The following is a 24858-nucleotide window of genomic DNA, read 5'->3' as shown; positions in this document are numbered from 1 at the left end:
AGAAAGAAAGAAAGAAAGAAAGAAAGAAAGAAAGAAAGAGGAAGAAAAGAAAAGAGAAGGAAAGGAAAGGAAAGAAAAGAAAAGAAAAGAAAAGAAAAGAAAAGAAAAGAAAAGAAAAGAAAAGAAAAGAAAAGAAAAGAAAAGAAAAGAAATTCGGGAAATAATTCCCTTTACAATAGCCACAAATAGTATAAAATATCTTGGAGTAACTCTAACCAAACAAGTGAAAGACCTGTATGACAATAACTTCAAGTCTCTAAAGAAAGAAATTGATGAAGATCTCAGAAAATGGAGAGATCTCCCATGCTTATAGATTGATAGAATCAACATAGTAAAAACGGCTATCCTACCAAAGGCAATCTATAGATTCAGTGCAATCCCCATCAAAATCCCAACACAATTCTTCGAAGACATGGAAAGAACATTTCTCAAATTCATCTGGAAATGCAAAAACCCCAGAATAGTGAAAACAATTCTTATCAATAAATTAAAAAAAAAACAACAACAGGGGAATCACCATCCCTGACCTCAAGCTTTACTACAGAGCAATAGTCATAAAAACTGCATGGTTTTGGTACAGACAGACATGCCAATCAATGGAATAGAATTGAAGCCCCAGAAATAAAACCACACACTTATCTTCACTTGATCTTTGACAAAGGCGCCAGAAATATACAATGGAAAAAAGAAAGTATCTTCAATAAATGGTGCTGGTCTAACTGGAAGACCCAACTCTTGGGAATATACCCAAAAGATGCCCCAGTATGCCACAGGGACACGTGTTCCACTATGTTCATAGCCGCATTATCTGTTGATAGCCAGAAGCTGGAAACAACCTTGATGTCCCAGGACAGAAGAATGGATACAGAAAATGTGGGTCATTTACACAATGGAATTCTACTCACCTATTAAGAACGAGGACATCCTGGCTTTTGCAGGCAAATGGATGGAACTAGAAAATATCCTGAGTGAGGTAACTCAGACCCCAAAGGACATGCATGGTATGTACCCACTAATTAGTGGATATTAAAAGAAGAAGAAGGGGCTGGTGAGATGGCTCAGCGGTTAAGAGCACCGACTGCTCTTCCAAAGGTCCTGAGTTCAAATCCCAGCAACCACATGGTGGCTCACAACCATCTGTAACGAAATCTGACTCCCTCTTCTGGAGTGTCTAAAGACAGCTAAAGTGTACTTACATATGAATAAATAAATAAATATTTAAAAAAAAAAAGAAGAAGAAGAAAAAGAAAAGAGAAAAAAAGAAAAAAACCCACACAGAATATACAAGGTACAGTCCACAGAACTCAAAAGGCTCAACAAGCTGAAGTGCCCAAGTCAGGACGCCTCAGTCCCACTTGGGAGAGAGAAGAAAGCAATCGCAAGTGGGGAGAGAGGGAGGGACTTGGAGGGAAAGTGGATGGAGTCGGGTGGGGCATTGGGAGGTAGAGGGGAACCTGATCTGGTATTGGGTGAGGGAAAATGACTGAAGCCCTGAGGGCCAGCAGAAAGAATGCAAACAGACAACCTCAGGAAATAGGAGGTTAGAGGGACTCCCAGAATGTACCAGAGACCTGGGAGGTGATAGACTCTCAGGACTCACAGGGAGAGACCTTTGATGAAATGCTCGATAGTAGGGAGAGTGAACTTATAGAGCCTACCTCCAGCAGGAAGACAGGACATCAAGTGAGGGATGGGGTTGCCATCCCACAGTCACACCTCTGACCCATAATTGTTTCTGTCTGAAGGAATTACAGGGATGGAAATGGAGAGGAGCCTGAGGAAAAGAAGTTCCAGCGACAGGCTCAAAGTGGGATCCAGCTCAAGGGGAGGTCCCAAGGCCTGACATTATTACCAAGGCTATGGAACTCAGAGGGATCTATCTTGCTGTCCTCCAAAAGACCCAACAAGCAACTGAAAGAGTCAGATGCAGTTGTTTGCACCCAAACAACGGATAGAAGCAGCTGACTCCTGTTGTTGAACTAGGAAAGGCTGAAAGAAGCTAAGGAGAAGGACGATCCTGTAGGAGGACCAGCAGTCTTAATTAATCTGGACCCCTGATATCTTTCAAACACTGAACCACCAAACAGACAGCATACAGCAGCCGATATGAGGCTCCCAACACACAAACAGCAGAGGATTGCCAGGTCTGTGTTCATTCAGAGATGATGCACCTAACTCTCAAGAGACTGGAGGCCCCAGGGAGTTTAGAGGTCAGGTGGGGTGGAGGGTGAGGGTATCCATGTGGAGATGGGGTGGGGTGGGGAGGAGGTGTGGGATGTGGAGCAGTTGGAGGGTAGATGGGGAGGGGCAGGGAATGGAATTTGGAGTGTAAAAATGAATCACAAATAGAATTAATTTTTAAAAATGCAAAGATGATAATGATGCAGAAAAAGGATGAAAAATGAAGACGCTTTAATGAAAATTTACAAAAAAGTTCTAAATAAAATAGAGACAGAGAAAGGATGATCAGAATCTACAGCATCACCTTGTAACAAGACTGCGAGTCAGTCTATACCTGTTAAGAAACCTAAAATGATTTTCCAAGCCTTGATAAAGGAACTAACAGGAGATGAGGGAATCCTGCAGGGTCATCAAGAATTTAATGGTGCTGGGCGGTGGTGGTGCACGCCTTTAATCCCAGCACTTGGGAGGCACAGGCAGGCAGATTTCTGAGTTCGAGGTCAGCCCGGTCTACAGAGTGAGTTCCAGGACAGCCAAGGCTATACAGAGAAACCCTGTCTCGAAAAAACAAAACACAAACAAACAAAAAGAATTTAAATGGCAACCTATAAAGAATTTTAAAATGTGTAAGGAAGCAGTCATGAGCTATGGCTTACACTCACCCATATGTCCAACAGATAAATAATATTTGGGCTGCACACAATCATTTAACTCCAAACATCTGTCCTAGGTTCTGGTCCTCAATTACAATAGCTGACATGGTGGAAAGATATGGAAGGAGGTCTGGAGACATAGCTTAGTGGTTAAGTGCACTGACTGCTCTTCCAGAGGACCTGAGCTCAAGTCCCAGCAACCACATGGCAGCTTGTCACTACCTGTAACTCCAAGATCTGATACCCTCATATGCAGGCAAAACACAAATACACATAAAATAAGGGTAAAGTTAGGAAGAAAAGATGTGGGAGGAATAGTAACATGGCTCATGAATGTAGGTCACCCAAGGATATCCAAGGCAATTCCTTAATTTTGGCAAAGTGACTGAGGCCTAACAAACATCTACATAACTGATTTGTTTCCTGTCTACCAAGGAAAGATTATTCTGATAACAATTAGAAAATTCAAAGTCTGATAGGGCAAACAGAGCTGCTCAAACAAGCAAACCATTTAATGGAGACAGAGTAGCTCCCAGGGAACCAGCAAGTCTGAATGTACAGCCTTCCTATGTAACCTTCTGACAGGAGATCAAAGGTAAAATTAAAGTTGCATACCATTGAGATTGAAGGATTAATGGATACTGGGGCAGATGTAACTGTAATATCACAAAACTCCTTGAATCCAATTTGGCCACTTCAAAGGGTATCAACTCAGCTCCCAGGGATTAGGACATTGCCTCAGTACAACAAAGACTTAAGTGGATTAAATGTATAGGACCAGAAGGTTAAATAGGAAGGTGAAGGCCATTTGTGGCAGATATAACCATGAACTTATGGGGAAGAGATCTCTTACAACAGTGTGAAACACAGCATTCCTCAAACTTTAGACACAGGCTGTAAGGAAGGCAGTGTTTCTGGTAAAAAAGAAAAAAAAGGGGGGGGCATTATCAGAGACAGTTACAGACTGTCCTATGAAGTGGGAATTTCTGGTTGTGTCATGTGATATTTTGCTGAAGCAGACCCACGAGAGGACATGTGATGTTTGGAGACAGTATAAGTAGGACCCAACAGACAGTGATAGGATGCTTGCATGGCTAGCCAAGCAATGCTTCATTGGCCTTGAGTCTTCATTGATCTTTACTTAGTTGACAGAGGCAGAGCAGAGAAGGACTCTTTGCATTCTAGCTGGTTCTTGTTGCTCTTGCTGACTCATGCCAATTTGGTAGAGGCCTGACTGTTTCTGCTGGATTGTGCTACTTCTGCTGATTCATGTTTGGTGACACTTTTTGAACAAGTCTTTTGGTATATCCTAACACTACTGAACTAGACAGCTAATATCCTGACAATGGAGATTGGAATTACCCCAGAGAATAACTTGTTTTGTTTTGTTTTGTTTTGTTTTTCAAGACAAGGTTTCTCTGTGTAGCCCTGGCTGTCCTGGAACTGACTCTGTAAACCAGGCTGGCCCTGAACTCAGAAATCCGCTTGCCTCTGCCTCCCAGGTGCTGGGATTAAAGGCATATGCCACCACTGCCCAGCGAGAACTACTTCCAAACAGGACTATATCCCCCTTTCCTATTTACAGTCTTTTGTCTGCTAACTTTGGAAGGCAGGCTAGAAGGGGCTAGAAGTTTTGAAAAATCTAAACTGTAGTCTAAGCTGTCTGCAAGCAGCACACAGCAGTGTTTGATTCTTCAACTTTATATGGGGGAGCCACTTCTGATAGAACACCAGGTGCCCTACCACTAAAATATCAAACTGACAAACCTGTTTGGATAGAACAATTGCCTAAGAAGACACAGAGAATGTTATAGTCACTCTAACAGCTAGTCCAAGAACAGCTGGATGTTCAACATATTGAAGAGTCTACCAGTCCTTGGAACTCTTCTGTATTTGTCATTACAAAGAGATCTGGTAAATGGAAGATGTTGACAGATCTTACAGCAATTAATATTCAGTTGATAGGTTATTTATGGCCTGGAATCCCATAGCCTTCCTTGTTGCCTAAGGAATGGCCTCATCATAATGATTTGTCTAAAAGATTGCTTTTCCACAATTCCTCTACATGAACATGATAAGAAAAGGTTTGCTTTCTCAGTACCTACCTACTTTTAACAGAAGTTATTCAATAAAGAGATATCATTGGAAAATCCTACAAGGAATTGTTGAAGTCCTACCTTCTAACAATATTTTGTACAGAAGCCACTATAATAGAAATAGTTAGTAAGCAGTTCTCAGTTCATAATTTACCATTATATGGATAATATTTTACTGGCTGAATCAAAGAAAAATGTTAGAAAAAAATTGTTTGATGAAATAAAGAGAATTTTGCCTTGTTAGGGAATAAAAAATGCTCCTGAAAAAATACAAAGAGAAGATTCTATTAGTTATCTAGGATATAAGATGGTTCTACAAAGAATTCAGCCACCAAAGATACAAACCAGGCAACAACAGTTAAGAACCCTCAATGATTTTCAAAAATTGCTGGGAGGGCCGGGCAGTGGTGGCACATGCCTTTAATCCCAACACTTGGGAGGCAGAGGCAAGTGAATTTCTGAGTTCGAGGCCAGCCTGGTCTACAGAGTGAGTTCCAGGAAAGCCAGGGCTACACAGAGAAACCCTGTCTCGAAAAACCAAAACCAAACCAAAAAACAAAAATTGCTGGGAGATATTAACTGGCTATGGTCTACAAATTGATTGACTACTCAAAAGCTAAGCAATTTATTTCAAACCTTACAAGGTAATACTTAAATAGTCAGAGGAAATTATCAGCTGAGTCCGAAAAGAAATTGGCTCTAGTAGAAAGGAAACTACAGGTGCACGTATCAATCATATTGATCCAAATTTGCCCTTTATCTCAGTTATCCTGCCTTCTATTCACTCTCCCACAGTAATTCTTATTCAAAGGGAAGATTATATCTTAGAATGGATATTTTCAGGACACAAGCAGGGTAAAAAAAACATATATAGAAAAGTTTTCTGAATTGATTTTGGAAGGAAAAATGAGACGTCATTTGTTAGCAGGAATAGACCAGCAGAGATTGTGGTTCCTTTTGCTAATGCTGAGACTATCTCATTGTGGGCAGAAATGAACACTGGCAAAGAGCTTTTTTCTGGGAGAGACTTACAACAAATATCTCTGTCTTTGTTAGGGTTTTACTGCTGTGAACAGACACCATGACCAAGACAACACTTATAAAAACATTTAATTGGGGCTGGCTTACAGGTTTAGAGGTTCAGTCCATCATTGTGGGACCATGAAAGGCAGCCTGTTTCATGGTTGAGCTAGGTTAAAACACCAGTGACCCAGCAGATAACTCTGCAAGGGATGGAAGGGACTTTGCCACACTCCCAGACACTAGGCTTCTGACACGAGGCCTCAGCTCCATAATTCTGTGGCCATCAGTCACATAGGGCAATGCCCCACATCCCTGGTATTCTTTCTGGACTCCACCCCCACAGTTACCTGGCAACAGCCAGGTAGGCCAGCACATTATAAAAGGGGTTGCTTGCCCCCTTCTTCCTCTCTTCCTCTTGCCTCTCTCTCTTGCCCTCTTGCTCCCCTTCTCTCCACATTCCCTTTCCCTCTCTCTCACATTCCCTTTCCCCCTCTTTCCACATGGCCATGGCTTGCCTCTACTTCTTTACTCTCTCCCTCTCTCTGCCTTTCTCTGACTCTTCTACCCTCTTGGTTCTCCTTCCCGCCATGACAATAAACTCCTTAAAACCATGGACTGCCTCTTCTCATTGGGATCTGCCGTGCTGGAGCAATGGTTCAGATCTTCCTCTAAAGAGCCAGGCCTAATCTCACACAGAAGACCTTTCTGCATTCTCAGACACAGTTTCCACCGAGCCAAGCCACCTGCCCAACCAAGCCAAAGACTCTCCTCGGGATTCAGCCAGAGCTCTTTCCTCCTGCCCTTTTCCCCTCAGCCCCGGGATAAAGCCAACCCCGCAGGCCCCAACTCTGTTCTTAGCTCTTCTGCAGCATCCAACAGCATCTGTGGTGCTCAAGAGTGAGAACCTGTTGTCCTCTGCCTCCTTGCAGGCCCAGGGACCCCAGAGCCGGCTCTTCTGTGGCACCCAAGAGACATGTGATGCCTGAGAGTCTGAGCCCGACTCTGGCAGTTACACAGAGACCTCAGACTGCTCTACCCCACCCCCAGAGCGGGATCCTGTGGCTTCTCACAGCCTGACTCCCTCTTGGCTGTGGAGTGTGATGTGCACAGTCAAACTTCCTGCGTCTTCCTCCATGGATGGTCCTAGCCCTGTGGCAGGCCAGACGTGGGCCACCACTTTTAACCCACACATTATCATCAAGGTTGGAACATGACAGCATCTAGACAGGCATGGTGCAGGAGGAGCTGAGAGTTCTACATCTTTATCTGAAGGTGCTAGTGGAAGACTAGCTTCCAGGCAGCTAGGACTAGGGTATTAAAGCCCATGCCCATAGTGACACACCCACTCCAACAAGGCCACACCTCCTAATAATGCCACTCCCTGGCCCCAGCATATATAAACCATCACATTTCACTCCCTAGCCCACATAGACTTGTTAAAACCCATGAGTCTGTGGGTGCCAGACCTAAACATAGCATAATAAAAAAGTACATTTAGTCCAACTTCCTAAGTCCCCATAGTCTATAACAGTCTCAACAATGTTAACAGTCCAAAGTTGAAAATCTCTTTTGAGAGTCATCCAATCATTTAACTGTAATTCCCAAAACAAGACAGGAAACCAGATGGGCAAACTCCAAACTCTGCATCTTCATATCTGATGTAAAAGTGATCTTCACATCTCCACTCCTTTTTCTTTTTGGACTTTTGGTAACTTTTTCTCCTGGACTGGTTCCACTCTGTTAGTAGCTTTCATTTGGCAGACATCCCACAGCTCTGGCATCTTTAACATCTTTGGGTTTCCAAGGCAGCTTCAACTTCACAACTTCTTGTTCCAAACTGTGGGATACACACATGATCTTCTGGACTCCTCACTTCTCCAACTCTGCCTTCTCTGTAGCATTCTAGGCTTTGGTTGATTCCACTCCATTGCTGCTGCTGTTCTTGGTGATCATCCCATGGTACTGTCATCTCCATTATGTTGGGGTCTTTTGCTGCAACGGGGCTTCACCAATAGCCTCTCATAGGCTCTTTTCATGGTGCCAAATCTCAACTTCTTTGCATGACCCCTTCAGTCCTGGACCATCAACTGCAACTGAGGCTACCATGTTATGCCCGATTTGTGAGACACACCCCCCTCTCCAAGAAAACCACCAAGGACTAGGGATCCAGTGCAAACACAAGAGGGTTTATTTACTAGCTTGAGCTTGGACTAAAGGCAATCCACCCTGACACAGCAAGGTAGAAGACTGACAGTGAGGCTCATGGTATCCGGGTTTATAAAAGAAAGCATGCACACACACACACACACACACACACACACACACACACACACACATACAAGCAGGGTGTCTATGCCTTGGCATTATGTGATTGGGAGAGAGTGTGCAGGGGAGGGGAATGGGCCAAACCACAAGGGCTGTTCCTAAATTTAAAAAGAGAATAACAGCCGGGTGGTGGTGGCACACACCTTTAATCCCAGCACTTGGGAGGCAGAGGCAGGTGGATTTTTGAAGTTCAAGGCCAGCCTGGTCTACAGAGTGAGTTCCAGGAGAGCCAGGGCTACACAGAGAAACCCTGTCTCAAAAAACCAAAGAGAGAGAGAGACAGAGACAGAGAGAGAGAGGGAGAGAGAGAGAGAGAATATAATAGTATCAGGTGAAAGATCCTGATATAATGTAAAAGGTCACAGAAGCCCTGAAATTGGCAAAATAGATTTCATTGTTAGCAGAACTAGCTTCACTGATTTAGAAAAATAGAGGTGCACAATGCTCTGCTCCTTGAACCCGTGTGTCTGCCAATGTTCTGACCGTTCCTTGAACCCAGGCGTGTGCCCACTGCTGCACCTCACTGCCAGGTGTTTGTGATATTGGTTGCCAAAATAGAGTCAGAAAATCTCCCCAGCAACCACAGCTGGGGCCAATCCAGAGTTACTACACCTTCATTAGACTCTTTCCTTGTTTCCCTCCCATACCCATTTCTTGAGAAATCAATCATTTTAGAATAGACATTGTTTAGATCTGGAAATCCCCTACTCCCCCCTTCTCCTTTCCCCCCTGAGAGCCTATAAAAACTGGGACCCCTTTCCCCTCAGGGTCGACTCCTCTACCCCTGCATGGGATACAAGTCGTCCCCAGAGCTCTGGCTTTCCCCGAATAAAGCCTCATGTAGTTTGCATCAAGTATGGTCTCTCATGAGTTCTTGGGGGTCTGCTATTATTCCGAGACTTGAGTGAGGGTCTCCCCTTCAGAGGTCTTTCACAGGTATTGGTTTTCCGACTGGCTGATTGGCACAAGTGCAGGTTCAGTTGATTCAATTGGGAACATACATCTTGTTGTTCTTTGAACTGGGATGTCCCCATACCTGGAGGCTGGAGGACTGGAGGGCCATGGCAACCACCAATTTCCCCTTTCATTGTTCTTTGAACTGGGACTTCCCTGTACCTAGGAGGTACAGTTGCTCTCCATGACCCCTTTATACCTCCAAAGCCAGTACCACATGGGTAACTCTTACACAATTATCAAGTACAGCTGCAACAGGGGATCAACCTTGGCTATTTCTAGTGAAAGACCTCCCAAGGGAGACTCTCACTAAAGTCTCGGGATAATAGCAGACCCCCAAGAACTTATGAGAGACCAAACTTGATGCAAACCACACGAAGCTTTATTGGGGAAAGCCAGAGCTCTGGGGATGACTTGTATCGCACTAAGGGGTAGAGGAGTCGACCCCGAGGGGAAAGGGGTCCCAGTTTTTATAGGTCCTCAAGGGGGAAAGGAGAAGGCGGGGGGGGGGAGTAGGGGATTTCCAGATCTAAATAATGTCTATTCTAAAATGATTGATTTCTCAAGAAATGAGTATGGGAGGGAAACAAGGAAAGTGTCTAATGAAGGTGCAGTAACTCTGGATTGGTCCTGGCTGTGATTGCTGGGGATATTTTCTGACTCTATTTTAGCAACCAATATCACAAACACCTGGCAGTGAGGTGCAGCAGTGGGCACACGCCTGGGTTCAAGAACATTGGCAGACACACAGGTTCTAGGCGCAGCCAGAGCATTGTGCACCTCTATTCTTCTAAATCAGTGAAGCTAGTTCTGCTAACAATGAAATCTATTTTGCCAATTTCAGGGCTTCTGTGACCTTTTACATTATGTCAGGATCTTTCACTAGAACACAGATGTTTTGTGCTCTTAGAAAATACTTCCCAGAAGATTTCACCCAGTGCTGCTGCTGCTGCTCTCTCTCTCTCTCTCTCTCTCTCTCTCTCTCTCTCTCTCTCTCTCTCTTTTGGGGTGTGTGGTTTCGAGACATGGTTTCTCTGTGTAGCCCTGGTTGTCCTGGAACTCACTGTATAGACCAGGCTGGCCTCCAACTCAGAAATCCGAATGCCTCTGCCTCCCAAGTGCCGGTATTAAAGATGTGCACTACCACTGCCCGGCTGCTGGTCTCTTCTTAATCAGCACTAATTTTTAGCTCCAGCTAACCAGCATCAATTGTCCCAGTAGTTCTTTCTATTATTCACTCTAAAGCCAGAGTCACATGGCTGAAGCTGCCAAAATCTGCTGCTTGCAGGAGCTGGAAAATAGTCCCCTTGTTCTATTACATTATCACAAGCTTTCTGCTTTTCAACTCCTTCATTGCCTAAACTTGGCTGTCCTGGATCTTGCTCAGTAGATTGACCTTGAACTCGGAGAGCTGCCCGCAAGTCTCCTGGGATTAAAGGCAAGTACCACCACACCTGTACTTTTCTTCACCTAGAACTTGCTCAATCCCAGGCTGGCCTTGAGATCTGCTTGGTTTATCTCCTAAGATTAAAGGTGTGAATCACCCCGCCTGGATGTAAATTTAGCTGTGTTTGATCTTGCCACAAAGTCCCACTCCTTCAATCTGTTATCTCCTAGATCACAGGATTCAGCTCCATTCTACTTCCTGGTGCCCCTTTAATACTTAAACCAGAGCATTGTGCACCTCTATTCTTCTAAATCAGTGAAGCTAGTTCTGCTAACAATGAAATCTATTTTGCCAATTTCAGGGCTTCTGTGACCTTTTACATTATGTCAGGATCTTTCACTAGATTTTGTATCTTTCCTTTCTCAGCTTGCTCCTTTTCATTAAAATGCTCCTTATAAGAGTGAACTTTAGTAACCACACAACAGAATTTACACCAGGCTATTTTGAGACTTCCTTTTTCAAAACAATTAATCTAAATCTCTAACCTTAGCCTCAGGCAGACTCTTTGGCTAATGGCAAAAAGCAGTCACATTCCTCACCAAAATACCACAAAAATAGTCTCTATGCTACATACTGAAATTCTTTTCCACTGAAACCTCTTGGGCCAGGTCTGCATGGTTCAAAGCACTCTCAGCAACAAAGTCTTCCATACTCCTACTAGGATAACCCATTAAGCTCCACTTTAAGGATTCCACTGTCTTCAAAAATTCACATTCTGCCAAACAAAAGCATAGCCAGGCTTATCACAGCAGTACCTCAGTCCCTGGCACCAACTTCTTTCTTAGAGTTTACTGCTGTGAATAGACACCATGACCAAGGCAACTCTTATAAGGACAACTTTTATTTGGGGCTGTCTTACAGGTTCAGAGGTTCAGTCCATTATCCTCAAGGTGGGAACAAGCAGGCAAAGTGCAAGAGAAGCTGAGAGTTCTACATCTTTGTCTGAAGGTTGCTAGCAGAATATTGGCTTCCAGAGAGTTAGGACTAGGGTCTTAAAGCCCATGTGCATGGTGACACACCTACTCTAACAAAGCCACACCTCCAAATAGTGCCACTCCCTAGGCTAAGCATATACAAACCATCACAACCTCCAAACCAACTGATTTCTGTGGGGCAATGGACTATGCACAGACAGCCTAGTCTCCAATTGAGCTGACGTCTTGAACCCCAGTAGGACCTGGTGGTGGTAATTTCCGTCTACATGGGATGGAAGGCGTTCCCTCATGTCTCCTGGATGCATGGCTCCTGTCAAAGTTACCACCCCCACAGCCCCCACAAGAGAGGCATGTGGCTAGCAGTCATGTAGACAATGTCCCAAGCTTATGGCTTTCTGGCTAGACTCCTCCCCACAGTTACCTAGCAACAACAAGATAGCAAACCCACTATAAGAGGGGCTGCTTGGCCCCACCTTGCTCTCTTAAGCTTTTACTTTCCTTACTCTCTCTCTAAGCTCTCTTACTCTCTAAGCTCTCTCTCTAAGCCTTCACCTTTCTTACTCTCTCTCTCTTTCTCTCTTTCCCTTCCCCTTCTCTCCTCTTGGCCATGGCCTCTCTCTCTCTTCTCTCTTTCCCCCCTGCCTTTCTATAATAAATCTCTAAAACCACAGACTGTCTCTAACCATCAAGGCCTGGACTAAAGACACTCGCCTGCGTGGGAACAACCCAGCGCCCTCCTCTTTCCCCCTGCCTTCTCTCTCCAATTATCTCTGGGGCCTAGTGCTGCCCCCTGGGGGGGGTATTCTGTTCTTAGCTCCTCCTCCATATCCAGTGTGTGGGATGCTGGAGACTGAGAACCTGGTACCAGGAGCTGCCCCCTTTCCACCATCCCCCACCCCGCCGTGTGGGGTCAGTGGCTTCACTCATCCAGATGCCCACCCAGGGCAGCGTGCAAAGCATCTGGCAGTCCTCCCGCATCCACCTGCCCAAAGCACAGGAACTCTGGCTGGACGCAGGCTCTCTACCCCACCCTTCCCCTACACCCACAGCCCAGCAGACTTCAGTTTATAAAAAGAACCAATTGGATTCTCCCTCATATATTAAAGGGGACACCAATTTCTGAAGTCCCTATGTTTAACACTGATGCAAATAAATCAGGAAAGGTAGGGTATTAAGTCATAAAAAATAATGTGGTTGAGAGTCTTTATGATTAAGTTCAAATATCAGAATTATATGCAATTTTATGGTGTTATTAGATTTTTCTAGAATCTCTTAATATAATGACTGACACACATTATGCAGGAAGAGTTGTTTTGCAGATAGAAACTGCTGAACTTATTCAGGATGATTCAGAATCAACTTCACAGTTTATTCAGCTACAACAAATAATCAGAAATAGAAATCATCCAACATATCAGATCCCTATAGGGTCTGACGGCCCCGGAGCACAAGATAATAATGAAATTGATAAGCTATTGATCAATATCTCATTGATAGGAAATGTGCTTCAGAATTTCATCATCTTAAAAGCAAAGGTTAAATAAAGTGTTTTCTTTCACTTGGCAACAAGCCAAGTAAGGGAATGTTGTACTTGTTCTTTATAAACCAAACTCTATGACCTGAAGGAAGTAACCCGAAGAGTACTTGAAGAAATGAAATTTGGCAAATGCATATGTTTCATTTTACAGAGATTGGTAAATTAAAATATGTACACCGTATTACAGACACATATTCAGGATTTCAATGGCTTCTGCTATAAGCTCTGAAAAAGCTGAATCTGTAATTATGCATTTAGTGGACGTTACGGTAAGTATGTGGCTACCTATACAAATTAGGACTGACAATGCTCTAGCTTTTGTCTCTAGTAAAATGGAACAATTTTTGCATATTATAATATAAAGCCTATTAGGAGTGTACCCCCACAATCCTACAGGACAACCAGTTGTAGAAAGAGCCAATCATGCCTTAAAAGAGATGCTTGACAAACAGAAAGGGGTAACAAAGACCCCCAGAGATTGATTACACAATTCTTTATAGACTTTAAATTCCTTGGATGCTAATGAACAATAAACAACAGCTGCTGAGAGACACTGGCTTTGGAAACTGCTGAACTAAAGCATCCTGTGTACACTAAGGATGTCTTTACTTCCAAATGGAGGGAAGGAAATGTACTATGCTCAGGGAGAGTCTTTGTATATGTTTCTACAGGAGAAGAAAAACTGTGGATTCTGTCCAAGCTGATAAAAATCAGATATGATAAGGGGAGACCCTCTGAAGACCTTGGCTACAGACAGAAAGAAAGAAATTAGCAAGACCAAAAAGGTAGGAATACATGTACTGATCCCTCTACATGAAACATAGCCAACAAATCTTATTGGCTACAAAGTCCACGTTGCTTATTACATGTCATCTTTTCTTTTCAAAGTTTTATTTATTTAATGTATATCTGCATGTATACCTGGATCAGAAGGGAGCATCAGATTTCATTATGAGATGGTTGTGAGCCACCATGTGACTGCTAGGAATTAAACTCTGGACGGGCAGCCAGTGCTCTTAACCACTGAGCCATCATTCCAGCCCTATGTGTCATTTTTTTTTTTACATGGAGATTTGTACTGTAGTTTGGTTATACAGATGTCACCGCTCTTTGAGCAGAGAATCACCTTTAACTGATTTGTGTATACAGAACAAGCTATACATGTTAATGCAGAAATGTATATTAATTGTGAGACTGTGTTATTAGTGCAAAAGCACCAGACAGCAATGAAAGCAAGACAAGTAGCCCAGATGACCCAGTCTTGCAGCTGCCTTGATTGTTGTTTTATCAAAACTTGCTTCTAGGACAACTTCAGAGCAGCTAGCTCACCTGGTCCGGCCTCAGACTGTTCTAATCAGCACTTGACTTAAGCCTGCATTTTCACAGCACATGACTGGACAACAAATGTTGCAGCTGGCTTTACTAAGACTTAACCATTTTCCCAATTTCCTTTGGGCCCCCAGAAGCAAAACTATGTCCAAAATGAGCAGGTAGCAATTTGAAGTGAACAGCATCCCATTTCCCAAAGGCAGCATGGATGGCTTTGTCACTGTTTTATGCATTATGGGTGATTGTTGTTATTTAGCAGGGTTGGTTGTCTTGATCAGGGAGAAAAGATACAGAAAGTTAGACTCAGAGATTTCTCTCTTTACTTTTCTTTTCTATATCCGTCTTTGTGTTTTATATAGGGGGAGAAAGGTTGAAAAGAGGGGAGTATATAGGAATAATAGGAAAAAGGGGTAGATTATTTAATCTACTCTTAAAGCAAAGAAAACTTTATAGCCAATTATCTTACATTGGTATAGACCTTATTTGATATAAAACAAAGGTTATTTGTGTTACAACATATTGTATGTATGTTTCAACTCTTGGATAAGGTATGGGACCTGTGCAACTCATTTAAAAGTGCAATGTAAAGTTTTGGTTCTTTTTAAAGCTACAATTACAAACTGTTTAAGATAATTAAGTAATACAAGATAATAATCAAACTCATAGCCATATTAGATACTAGATTATTTTATCACAAAATATGCTTTTAGGTTGAACAGATAGAAAATAGCTAAAAAACAAACAAAAAACAAACAAACAAACAAACAAACAAAAAAACAAGTAGTTTGCCTATTCAGATCAGGCGTGCTATATAGACAGACAGACAGGCAGGCAGGCAGGCAGACAGACAGACAGACAGATAGATAGACGGGTGAACAGAAGGGCGACAGATAAATAGATAGTTTCAAAATCCTCAGAGACCTATAGATTATGATATTTAATGTTTTATTATTTTAACGATTTTTTTTGACCATGAGACCTATCAGCTCCTGACAGCACCCACATTCGACTTCAAAGAAGATGATGAGCACCAGAGAATCTCCCTGTGGAGTTTTCTTCAAATGTGGCAAGCTACCACTGGGCAGGAACTGCCCTTGCTTCAGTTGCAGACAGAATGCTGTCCAAAAGGGACAAACATGGATCCCTAGGGAAGACAACTCCTGAGCTTTGCAGGGACAAACACCTGTATAATTCCTGTTTCCCATTAAAGTCTGTCAGATGTTCTGGCTCCATTGTTGTAGAGAACTTTTAGGGGACTGTCTAGGCAGCCAACTGTGTCATTATAAAACTCAGTCTGTAGTTTTGGAAGCTGCTTGCTAGCACTTCATAGTCAGGTAATATTCCTTCTCAAGTCTCTGATAGACTAGATAGTTACAGTCTCACAATTAAGATTAAATTGTTTAAAGTTTGAGAAAATGTTTTTAGGTATAAAAAGGTGTTATTAGGTTGGTAATAAAGGCTATGATAAAAAAATGATTTAGGTACAGAACTCTAAATGGGGTTGGAGAGCCACAAGGAGGGGGAAAATGGTGAAGAGAGAAGATGCTGTGGGGTAAGAATCCTAAAATGATGGCCATGTGCTTTGAATCATTGGAGTTAAGAGCAGCCCAGATGAAGCGTTGACAAATTATTTAATGGGCTTATTGGCTGGGAAATAGACATAATCACATAGATGACAGACATCTGCCCGGCTCTTGTGCTGATTAAGGCTTATTATAAATATAAAGGTTGTGTGTGAGTTTTATACAGGAACTAAATGATCAAAGGCAGGGTAGAAGCCCAAATTGAGATTAAATATTTTATACAGCATGTATTGTGTGGATGCAAAACCTGCCAATTAAAATTTATTGGCATGTCACTGAGGCAGGAAATAGAAGGCAGAACATCCAATAAGCAGTAAATGATTCTAGAAGAGAGGCAGACAGGGCAAGAAACGGCTCTCAAAGAGAGCAAGGTGTAGTAATGTCAGAGTCATTGTTTAGAGACCCTGGGGTTGGGAAGAAAACTTGTGTTCTACAGAAGTGCATGAGTACCAGCACTGAATATATGTTCAGATGTTGGGAATTGTTCAGGTGCTGGGAAGGTTCTGGTAATAGGTATAGATACAGGTATTGGGGATAAGTGCAGATATTGAATATTAATACAGGTATTGGGAATGAGTATTTTTAAAGAAACCAAAATCCCCAAATTGTCACTACATTTTCTCCTTCTGTTTTAAGCCATTAGTCATGCTACATGTAGTGAGAAATTATAAACAGAGACATTTTCCATGAATAAAACACTTTTCATGTCAGTGGCCAAGGTTTTAAAGAGTCACTTCCTGCTCAGTTCTAATCTTTATCTGTTTTGATAGTATTCACATCTTCTCATTTCCTGTGGGGTTATAAATAAGTCTGCATCCCAACACAAAACATTTGCAGGCTTCCAACTGTTATTAGCACATCCATGTAGAACATATGCATTTTTAGTTCTACATTTTGCAACTGTGGACCAGTCTCTAGTATAGCTGTTATCAATCGCTTCCAGTCTTGGGGAATAATTCTATTTTGAGTAGCCCAGTTATTTAGAATTTGTTTCACATAAGGCAAGTGCATCCCATATGAAACATGGCCTCTTTAAACCCGCCTTAGATCTACCATTTCTATAGGACCATCCTATCTCATCATAACCTCATTCCACACCATTAGCAGGCATATGCTTTATGATTACTGGCAAAGTAGATGGTGTTAATCTCATAACCCTGGTCCACCTCTCCTTCCACTCTGGTGGCTCAGTTGTTTCGACATTACCCCTTTCTCTGGAAATAGGCTGTTTCATCAGATTGTCACCTGGAAGAGTTGCTTTCTCTCTTTTCTCCAGCAGGAAATTCGCTCTCTCTTGCTCAGTAACCAGGATGTTCCCTCTGTCCCCAGCCTCTCCAGTTGCACAGCCAACTCTGCGACCCTTTAAGAGGGAGAGAGTGACCCCCTTTTGTTTTCCCATTTCAGCCATTTTTTTTGTTTCTCAGGTCTCTCCATTTCCACCTGCAGCTTTTCCAACCACTTAGCCATTTAAAAGGAGAGAATATAGGAAGAAAAAGAAAACAGAAAATCCCTTCTGGGCACAAAGTTGGAGCTATCCCAGTGGCATCAACTGCAATATTTTACTGGTGCCTTGAAAAAAAAAATCTATCCTTTTGTCCCTTGCCATTTCCTTTACAGCACTTGAAATTAAATTTCCCATTTTGCCTAGTCCCAGATCTGAAAGCTACTTGTAATCAGCCTTTTTTTTTTTTTTTTGCAGGTTTCTCTTTCTTCCACTCTTTCAACTGAGATGAAGAGAGGAAGCCCCACAAGTTTCAAAGCCTTCAAAGCCTAACCCGGTTAGAGCGACCCTCTCAGCAGGTGGTCCAGCCCGTGGGCAGCCATGCAGTGCTCCTGACCCCACAGTCCCCACCCCAGCTTGTCTCTGCACCTCCCCCGCTCAAAGCTTATTTGTCCAGGGCTGCTGTTTCTGTGGAACCCAAAACCCGGGCTGCTGTTTCCTGTGGAACCCAAAACCCGTCAAGCCAGGATTCCCCGACTCCAACTGGATGGGCACGGCCTTGTAGAGGCAGGTATGCCAACTCCCTGTGGGCGTGGGTCTGTTAGGTCAAAAGTTGTGTGTCTCTGGGTAGCAGGCCTTAAATTTGGTGTGGTATGTAGAAGGAAGCATGGTTTTCGTGTGTGTGTGTGTGTGTGTGTGTGTGTGTATATGAGTGTGGGCATGGGTGTGGCCCTGGATGAGTATGTTTCCTGTGGGCGTGGCATCTAGCCTTTGCCTAAGCATCTAGGCACTTTGGAGAGGGACTGTTCTTTCTCAGTGGGGCTTCCAGGTAGGTGTGGCCCAAGACAAGTGGGCAGCCTTCTAGGTGAGGGCAGAGCTTCCCTGGCATCCTGTGGAGGATGTAGGGACCCAACAAGGCTGCCCAGCACCCTACAACACAGATGATGCCCTCATAGTAATGACCCAACCCCAAGTGTCAGCAGAGCCAAGGTTAAGAAGTTCTGATCATCTTGTAGGCATTGACTGAGTGAGGGAATACCTTATGAGCGTGACAGACCATCCTAGGCATCCTCCTGGGTGGGACTGAAGGGTAGACAGCAAGTAGGACTTGCCAGTGTGGCTACAGATCCTGATGAGCATTTCCTTGAAGGTCAAGGGAGAGCATGTGTCGAGACTTTAGGGACTGTATAATTATTCAAATGACCTCATATCTTGCTTCAATCCTGACATAGCATTGTAATGGTTAGGCTAAGAATCTCCTGACGTTTGTGAAAACAATTCTTTTTTTTTTTTTTTTTTTGGTTTTTCGAGACAGGGCTTCTCTGTATAGCCCTGGCTGTCCTGGAACTCACTCTATAGACCAGGCTGGCCTCGAACTCAGAAATCCACCTGCCTCTGCCTCCCGAGTGCTGGGATTAAAGGCGTGCGCCACCACGCCCAGCGTGAAAACAATTCTTAGCACTCATTCTGTCTTGTCAATAAATGCTGATCATCCAGAGGCTGGGTAGAAGAGAGAATAGAACAGGGGTTGCAGGGGAAGGGGAGGCTCAGATCAGTAAGGAAGAGTCTAAGAAGACACACCATGGGAAAAACATCTGGGGCTGGAGAGATGGCTCAGAAGTTAAGAGGACTGACTCTTGACCTCTTCCAGAGGTCCTGAGTTCAATTCCCAGCAACTACATGGTGACTCACAACCATCTGTAATGGGATCTGATGCCTGCTTCTGGTACATGGAGATAGAGCATTGTATATACATAATAAATAAATTAAAAACAAAACCAAACCAAAAAAAAAAAATCACCTGAAGCTGAAAGAGCCAGTTCAATAATAATATGCAAGTATCAGGGGACCCATGCTTGGGTGATAACCAGAGTAGTACAGGGTTATTAGTGATCACCTATCTGCCCAGCAGTGAATTATGGCTTGAAATAACGTTGTGTGGTAACTGGGGACTACAGAAGGTAAAGAAATACAGCTGCCAGATTAATGCACTACTTACACTATATTAAATGATTCATCTTTCAAAAGACAGTGCAGGGACACTAGTGACATGTGAGTGTGCACTCTCCCACCACAGTCGGTGTGCAAGGACACTAGCGACATGTGAGTGTGCACTCTTCCACTACAGTCAGTGTGCAGGGACACTTAGCGACATGTGAGTGTGCACTCTCCCACCACAGTCGGTGTGCAAGGACACTAGCGACATGTGAGTGTGCACTCTTCCACTACAGTCAGTGTGCAAGGACACTAGCGACATGTGAGTGTGCACTCTCCCACCACAGTCGGTGTGCAAGGACACTAGCGACATGTGAGTGTGCACTCTCCCACCACTTCCCCACAGTCAGTTTGGAACTCTTCAGTGCTGTTTGATCTAAGATGCGCTCCTAGGAGCACAGTGGGGATCCCAGGCTGTCTGGAGTATGGATAGCCATGGGGAAAAGGACTGTCACCACTAACATAAATGTCAATTCCCATTCTGAGGTGCCCAGGCTGGCCTCCAACTAGCAATCCTCCTGCCTCAGCTTCCCAAAGGCAGGGATGATGAACCATCACTACCAGTGCACCTGGATTATCTCTCTTGAGCTCTTCCTTGCATCAGAAGATGAGACATGGAGACAAAGTAGCATTCCAGAGTACCATCTTGGCTTTGTTGTTGTTTTTTGGTTTGTTTTGGGGGACATGGTTTCTCTGTATATCCCCTGGCTGCACTGGAACTCATTTCTATAAACCAGGCTGTCCTTGAACTCACAGAGCTCTGTCTGCTATTGCCTCCTGAATGCTGGGATTAAAGGTGGTGCTCCAGAATAGCTTCTGCTCCTTGGCTTGTTTTCCTCCCGTGATGGGGAGCTCACTACTCTTCCAGAAGCACCATGTATCCCAATGTTCACTCAGCTTGATTAAGAAATACTGTCACATATTTAAAAACACACACATACACGCACACACACGCGCGCACGCACACACACATACACACATACACACACACACACACACACACACACACACACACACACACACACACACACACAAGAAAACACACTGTCCTCTGAAGCTAGAGCTGGGAACAGTTAGGAACCAGCCAGATGCTCAGACACCTTGATGGCTCAGGATTCATGTCACATCCTCAGCATTCAGCCTCGAGCCTGAATGTCCTGAGGCCTCAGCTCTCTCTCCCCCTCAGCCAGGAAGACCAGCAGAGCACGCTGTAGCAGGTGCACCCCCAAACGCCGACGCCGAGAGGGTGGCCAATGGGCAACCACTCCATAGTAGTGCCCTTGTTTCTGGTTGGTCAGTGTCTGGAGACCTGGTCAAAAGAGGTGAGGTAACAGGAGTGACCTCCGCCCCACCCAATCCAACAGCACATTTGGTACTTGGTAACTGTACATGTGAATGAGTTCATGAGTGGACAGCGAGGGAGAGAGCAAAGGGATTCATAGCTCGGATACCTTTCATGTGACCTCTACAAGCCAGACCCCTACCTAGGGCATCCAACAGACAGGCTTCCCGAGTGTACGCTTCCATGGCCACCACATGCTGGAAGCAGTGCAGAGAGATGATGCCCCGGCCACTAGCCCAGATGTCTAAGATCCGGCGAACCTTGGGACAGACCTGGGGGATAGTAGAGGATCAGCTGGGATCCTAAGCTATCTTCCTCCCAGGCCTGAAGGGTGGCTGATGCACCCCAACCCTGTCTCTCATGCCCCACCTGTTTCCTTGGCTGGTCATGGTAGCCAAAGGCTTCCCAGAGGTGGGCATCTGGTCGGGCTCGGGTTCCCTTGCCCACATAGAAGATGGCTCTCACGAAACATTGCAGACACTCAGCCAGTGTGAGGGAAGAGGCTCGGGCCGGCAGGTCCTTCGTCAGCCTGGGGTACAGAGTAGCCCATGTGGGACCCACATGACAGAAGAGAACAGACTTCCACGAGCTGTCCTCTGACCTCTACATGAGCACCACAGTGTGTGAGCACATGCACACAGTCACATGCACAGAACATACAGTGTGAAAAGGAGGGGTGATGATGGCAGACAGGGAGAATGGCCACTGTACCCACTTCCAGGACACCATAAAATGGGTACTCACAGCTAGAACTGACCCCAGACACCAGGCTGGCCTCGAACTCAGAAATCTGCCTGCCTCTGCCTCCCAAGTGCTGGGATTAAAGGCATGCGCCACCACTGCCCGGCCCCAGACACCATTTCTAAAGGAGGTGGCAAACAGAGAAGACTAATCCCTTCCCTAGGTACACACAGTGAATCAAGAGCAAATTCCTACTGTTTGTTGGGGGTTTTTTGTTTTGTTGTTTTGAGTTTGATGTTACAACCCTGACCTGAGATCACAGTCTGATCTTATAAACCATGAGATGGAGGCAGAAACTATCAGCAAGGGGTAGCCCTTCCCCTACCCAACCAGAAAGGAACTTGCAGAGCGGAGTTTTGCTCTGCACAGTCATCCTCTAATTTCAGCCCCTGGCTTTTCTGTCACCATACCTGGGGTCGAGAAGTAGATACGTAAAACTAGACTTTGTAATGCCTTCCCGCCACTTCTTCAAGGGATCCAGCCGCTGAAAGCACTGAGCCAGGGCTTCCTCATCCACCTGGCAGTCAGGGATGGTGCCTGTCCTTAGTGCCTCCGCCAGTTCTTGGCTATGCCCTACATCAGCTGGGGAGGGGAAACGGATTCAGGGTGGAGGACAAAAGCTGGTGAGGGTGGTTTATCTAACAGCCAAGGCAGGATTCCTGGAGTGTAGCCAGACTCTGAATACCACCACCTAAGGACTCACCACGGCTAGCCTGGGCTTCCTGCAGCCGCCGTAGATAGTGTCCTCTGGTGAAAGGTGTGACGGGTCCAGGGCTATAGCCCAGCGCCCGCAGGGCCTGGAGGAGCTGCAGATCCGACATGGGGGGCACCGAACTGTGGGGGTGCAAAGCCCCCAGATCCCCATCACCAGGCAGTACGGGTTTGTCCGTGTCCCTTGCAGTCAATGTCAGGACCTGCGGCTGGCAGTTGGGTGCTCCCTTCCCAGCTGACACAGCCCCACGGGTTACCCACAAGCCAGCCACTAGCTCCAATGCCCCCCCAGGGCGCCCGGGCTGCAGAGAGTCCTCCACTGCAGTGACAAACGAAGCATCGCTGCTGTAGTCTGAGTTCTCGGTGGCCTCAGAGCTCTGGGGATGCACAGCCACCTCTACAGCCTCCACCTCCAGCTCAGCTCTATGCACGTGCAACTCCGAATCTTGAGAAACTCCAGAAGACTCTGCTAAGGCAGGTCCTTGGCATGTTTCAGTTTCAAAGCTACCCTGGGCTACATGAAACGTCTCTGCATATAGATGTATAAATGTATGGATAAATAAGTAATCAGATATAACACAGATATAAACAGGTATGATATAGACATGATAAATGATATAGGTGCGAGATGACTGACAGGTAGGTAATTGGCATGATAGTTATGTGACCGATAAGATAGACCATGGATAGTGATTGACACGATAGATGTACAAACAGAACTGGGCCGGGCAGTGTGGTAGCCCGGTACACCCCCTCAGTTCCTCTCACCTGTGGGTTCTCGGGTCTCATCAGGCTGGGTGGGCGTGTCCAGCTCCTGCAGCACTCGTGCGCAGTTGTGGTGTCGCTGCTGTAGTGCCCAGTCCAAGGGCCTGAGCCCATCCTGTGCAGTCACCGTCAGCAGGGGGCGTCCTTAACCCACCCTCCTGCCACCCATGTGTGCCTGCGCGGGGTACTGACCTGGTCCCGCAGTGTGGGGTCACCTCCTCGGCTCAGCAGCAACTCCAGAGCACCACAACAGCCCCACGCGGCAGCCACATGCACAGGCGTCAGCCCCTCCGCGGACCTGGGATCCCCAAAGACAGAGGAGAGGTGTGCGGCGTTGGTTCCTTTCCTAGGCAGTCTCGCATAGCCCAGGCTAGCCATGAACTCCTGCTCCTCCTGCCTCAGTTCCCCGTGCTGGGATGACCGGTGCCCACTACCATGTGAGACTCTAATTCACGGTCATCCTCTTGCCTCAGTCTCCCAGAGTGCCAGATGACAGTTATGGGACACCTTGTACCCGACCTTGGAAGCAGACATTTCCATCTTAGACCTGACTGACGCCTCGGACCCGGAGCCTGACGTCCAGTGCCGCTGTCCCAAGTCACGCCTACCGCACCCAGGGACCCGGGCCGCGCCTCACCGAGCATTGGGATCCGCTCCCCAGCGCAGCAGCATCCGAAGGCAATGCAGGGCGCGCGGGTGGCTCGCTCTGGCTGCCAGGTGCACCGCCGCAGCGCCATCGTCCAACACCAGGTTGGGGTCCGCTCCGAGGCGCAGCAGCTCCTCCACAGCCCTGCAGGAGGACGAGCACAGTAGACCTCAGACCTCCTGACCACCCGGGGAGCAGAAGGTCGGGTAGCACCCGGACCCGGCCGCCCTCACCGCGCCTCCTCCTCGCGTAGTGCTGCTAGCAGCCTCAGAGCCAAGCATGCAGTATCGGCCATGTCCCATAGGAGTCACCGCCCTCTGCAGTTCAAATTCGCGCGGCAACTGTCTACGCACGCGCAGCCACGCCCACCTCTGCTTCTGGCCCCGCCCCACGCCGATCGGGATTGACTAGCTGCACCCTACGTCCGGAGCAAGCCAGAGGGACTCCAGGGTTTGGTGCGTACATCTGGGATGCCAGGAGAATTACAGCAAATTCCAGGGGAGCTGGGGATAAAGAGCGGGGCCTCTCTTTGTCTTTAACAAAACAAACTCCTGGATACCCCTGACGGACCTCAAGGTATTCAAAAACTTACAGTCATTCTCCTGTCTCAGCCAACCGAGTGCTGGGATCAGACTCCCGAGGAACAGCATGGCACAGCTGAGTTGGCTGTAGCTCTGTGGAGTAGAGCTTTGAGAGGACCAGCGAGACGGCACAGCTGGTCAAGATGCTTGCTGCCAAGTCTAGTGACCTGGGTTCGATACCCAGAACCCACACATTGGAAAGAAGGAACAGGCGGACTTCGACACGTGTGCCTGGGCCGGGAGCCTGCACAAGCACACGCACGTGTGCACATACACATTAATTAATTAAAAAATATAAAGAGCTTCATTTTCCTTATTTGCAAATGGGAGTACAGGGCTCAACACTAAGTGCCCAATAAATGCAAAGGCCAGAAAATCAAGCTGACCTACTTTTTAAATTAACTAAAGTGTGTGGGTGTTTTGCTTGCATGACCAGAAATGGGGCATCGAATCCCCGGAAAGTGGACTTGTGAGACCCCGTGTGGGAGCTGAACCCGGGTGTTCCGCAAGAACAGCTTGTGCTCTAAATGGCTGAGTCATCATAGGCTCCTGGCCTATTTTTTATGCACCGTT

The 24858-nt window shown here is 45.7% G+C and overlaps 1 protein-coding gene and 1 long non-coding RNA gene across 5 annotated transcripts; one reads left to right on the top strand and one right to left on the bottom strand.

Annotated features, from left to right (window-relative positions):
- Positions 1-19306: 19306 nt before the first annotated feature.
- On the bottom strand, positions 19307-24049 carry Ankle1 (ankyrin repeat and LEM domain containing 1). Of its 4 annotated transcripts, none has more exons than XM_006509661.4 (9): positions 23938-24049; positions 23696-23848; positions 23251-23356; positions 23062-23173; positions 22286-22759; positions 21993-22164; positions 21211-21370; positions 20984-21113; positions 19307-20808 (listed from the first exon to the last, which is right to left on the bottom strand). In XM_006509661.4, exons 1-9 carry the CDS (start codon positions 23997-23999, stop codon positions 20636-20638), a joined length of 1542 nt encoding a protein of 513 aa, XP_006509724.1. In that variant the 5' UTR covers positions 24000-24049; the 3' UTR covers positions 19307-20635. The 4 variants fall into 4 exon arrangements, with proteins under 4 accessions (XP_006509724.1, XP_030099348.1, NP_766344.2 ...); NM_172756.3 differs by having other exon boundaries at positions 19493-20808; positions 22286-22822; positions 23938-24023; NM_001310502.1 differs by having other exon boundaries at positions 19493-20808; positions 22286-22762; positions 23938-24023.
- Positions 24024-24687, top strand: Gm39193. Its single transcript, XR_870504.2, has 2 exons — positions 24024-24159; positions 24316-24687. It is a non-coding gene; the product is annotated as a predicted gene, 39193 (long non-coding RNA).
- Positions 24688-24858: the final 171 nt, after the last annotated feature.

This window comes from Mus musculus, chromosome 8, assembly GCF_000001635.26.
Source record: "Mus musculus strain C57BL/6J chromosome 8, GRCm38.p6 C57BL/6J".
NCBI lineage: Eukaryota > Metazoa > Chordata > Mammalia > Rodentia > Muridae > Mus > Mus musculus.
This window is presented reverse-complemented; position numbering and strand designations above follow the sequence as displayed.

Coding starts and splice junctions, on each gene's coding strand:
- Ankle1 (NM_172756.3), bottom strand. CDS start 23,999: ATGGCCGATACTGCATGCTTGGCTCTGAGGCTGCTAGCAGCACTACGC. Junction 23,849..23,937: donor CTACGCGAGGAGGAGGCGCG/GTGAGGGCGGCC, acceptor GTCCTCCTGCAG/GGCTGTGGAGGAGCTGCTGC. Junction 23,357..23,695: donor GGAGCGGATCCCAATGCTCG/GTGAGGCGCGGC, acceptor TGGGGATCCCAG/GTCCGCGGAGGGGCTGACGC.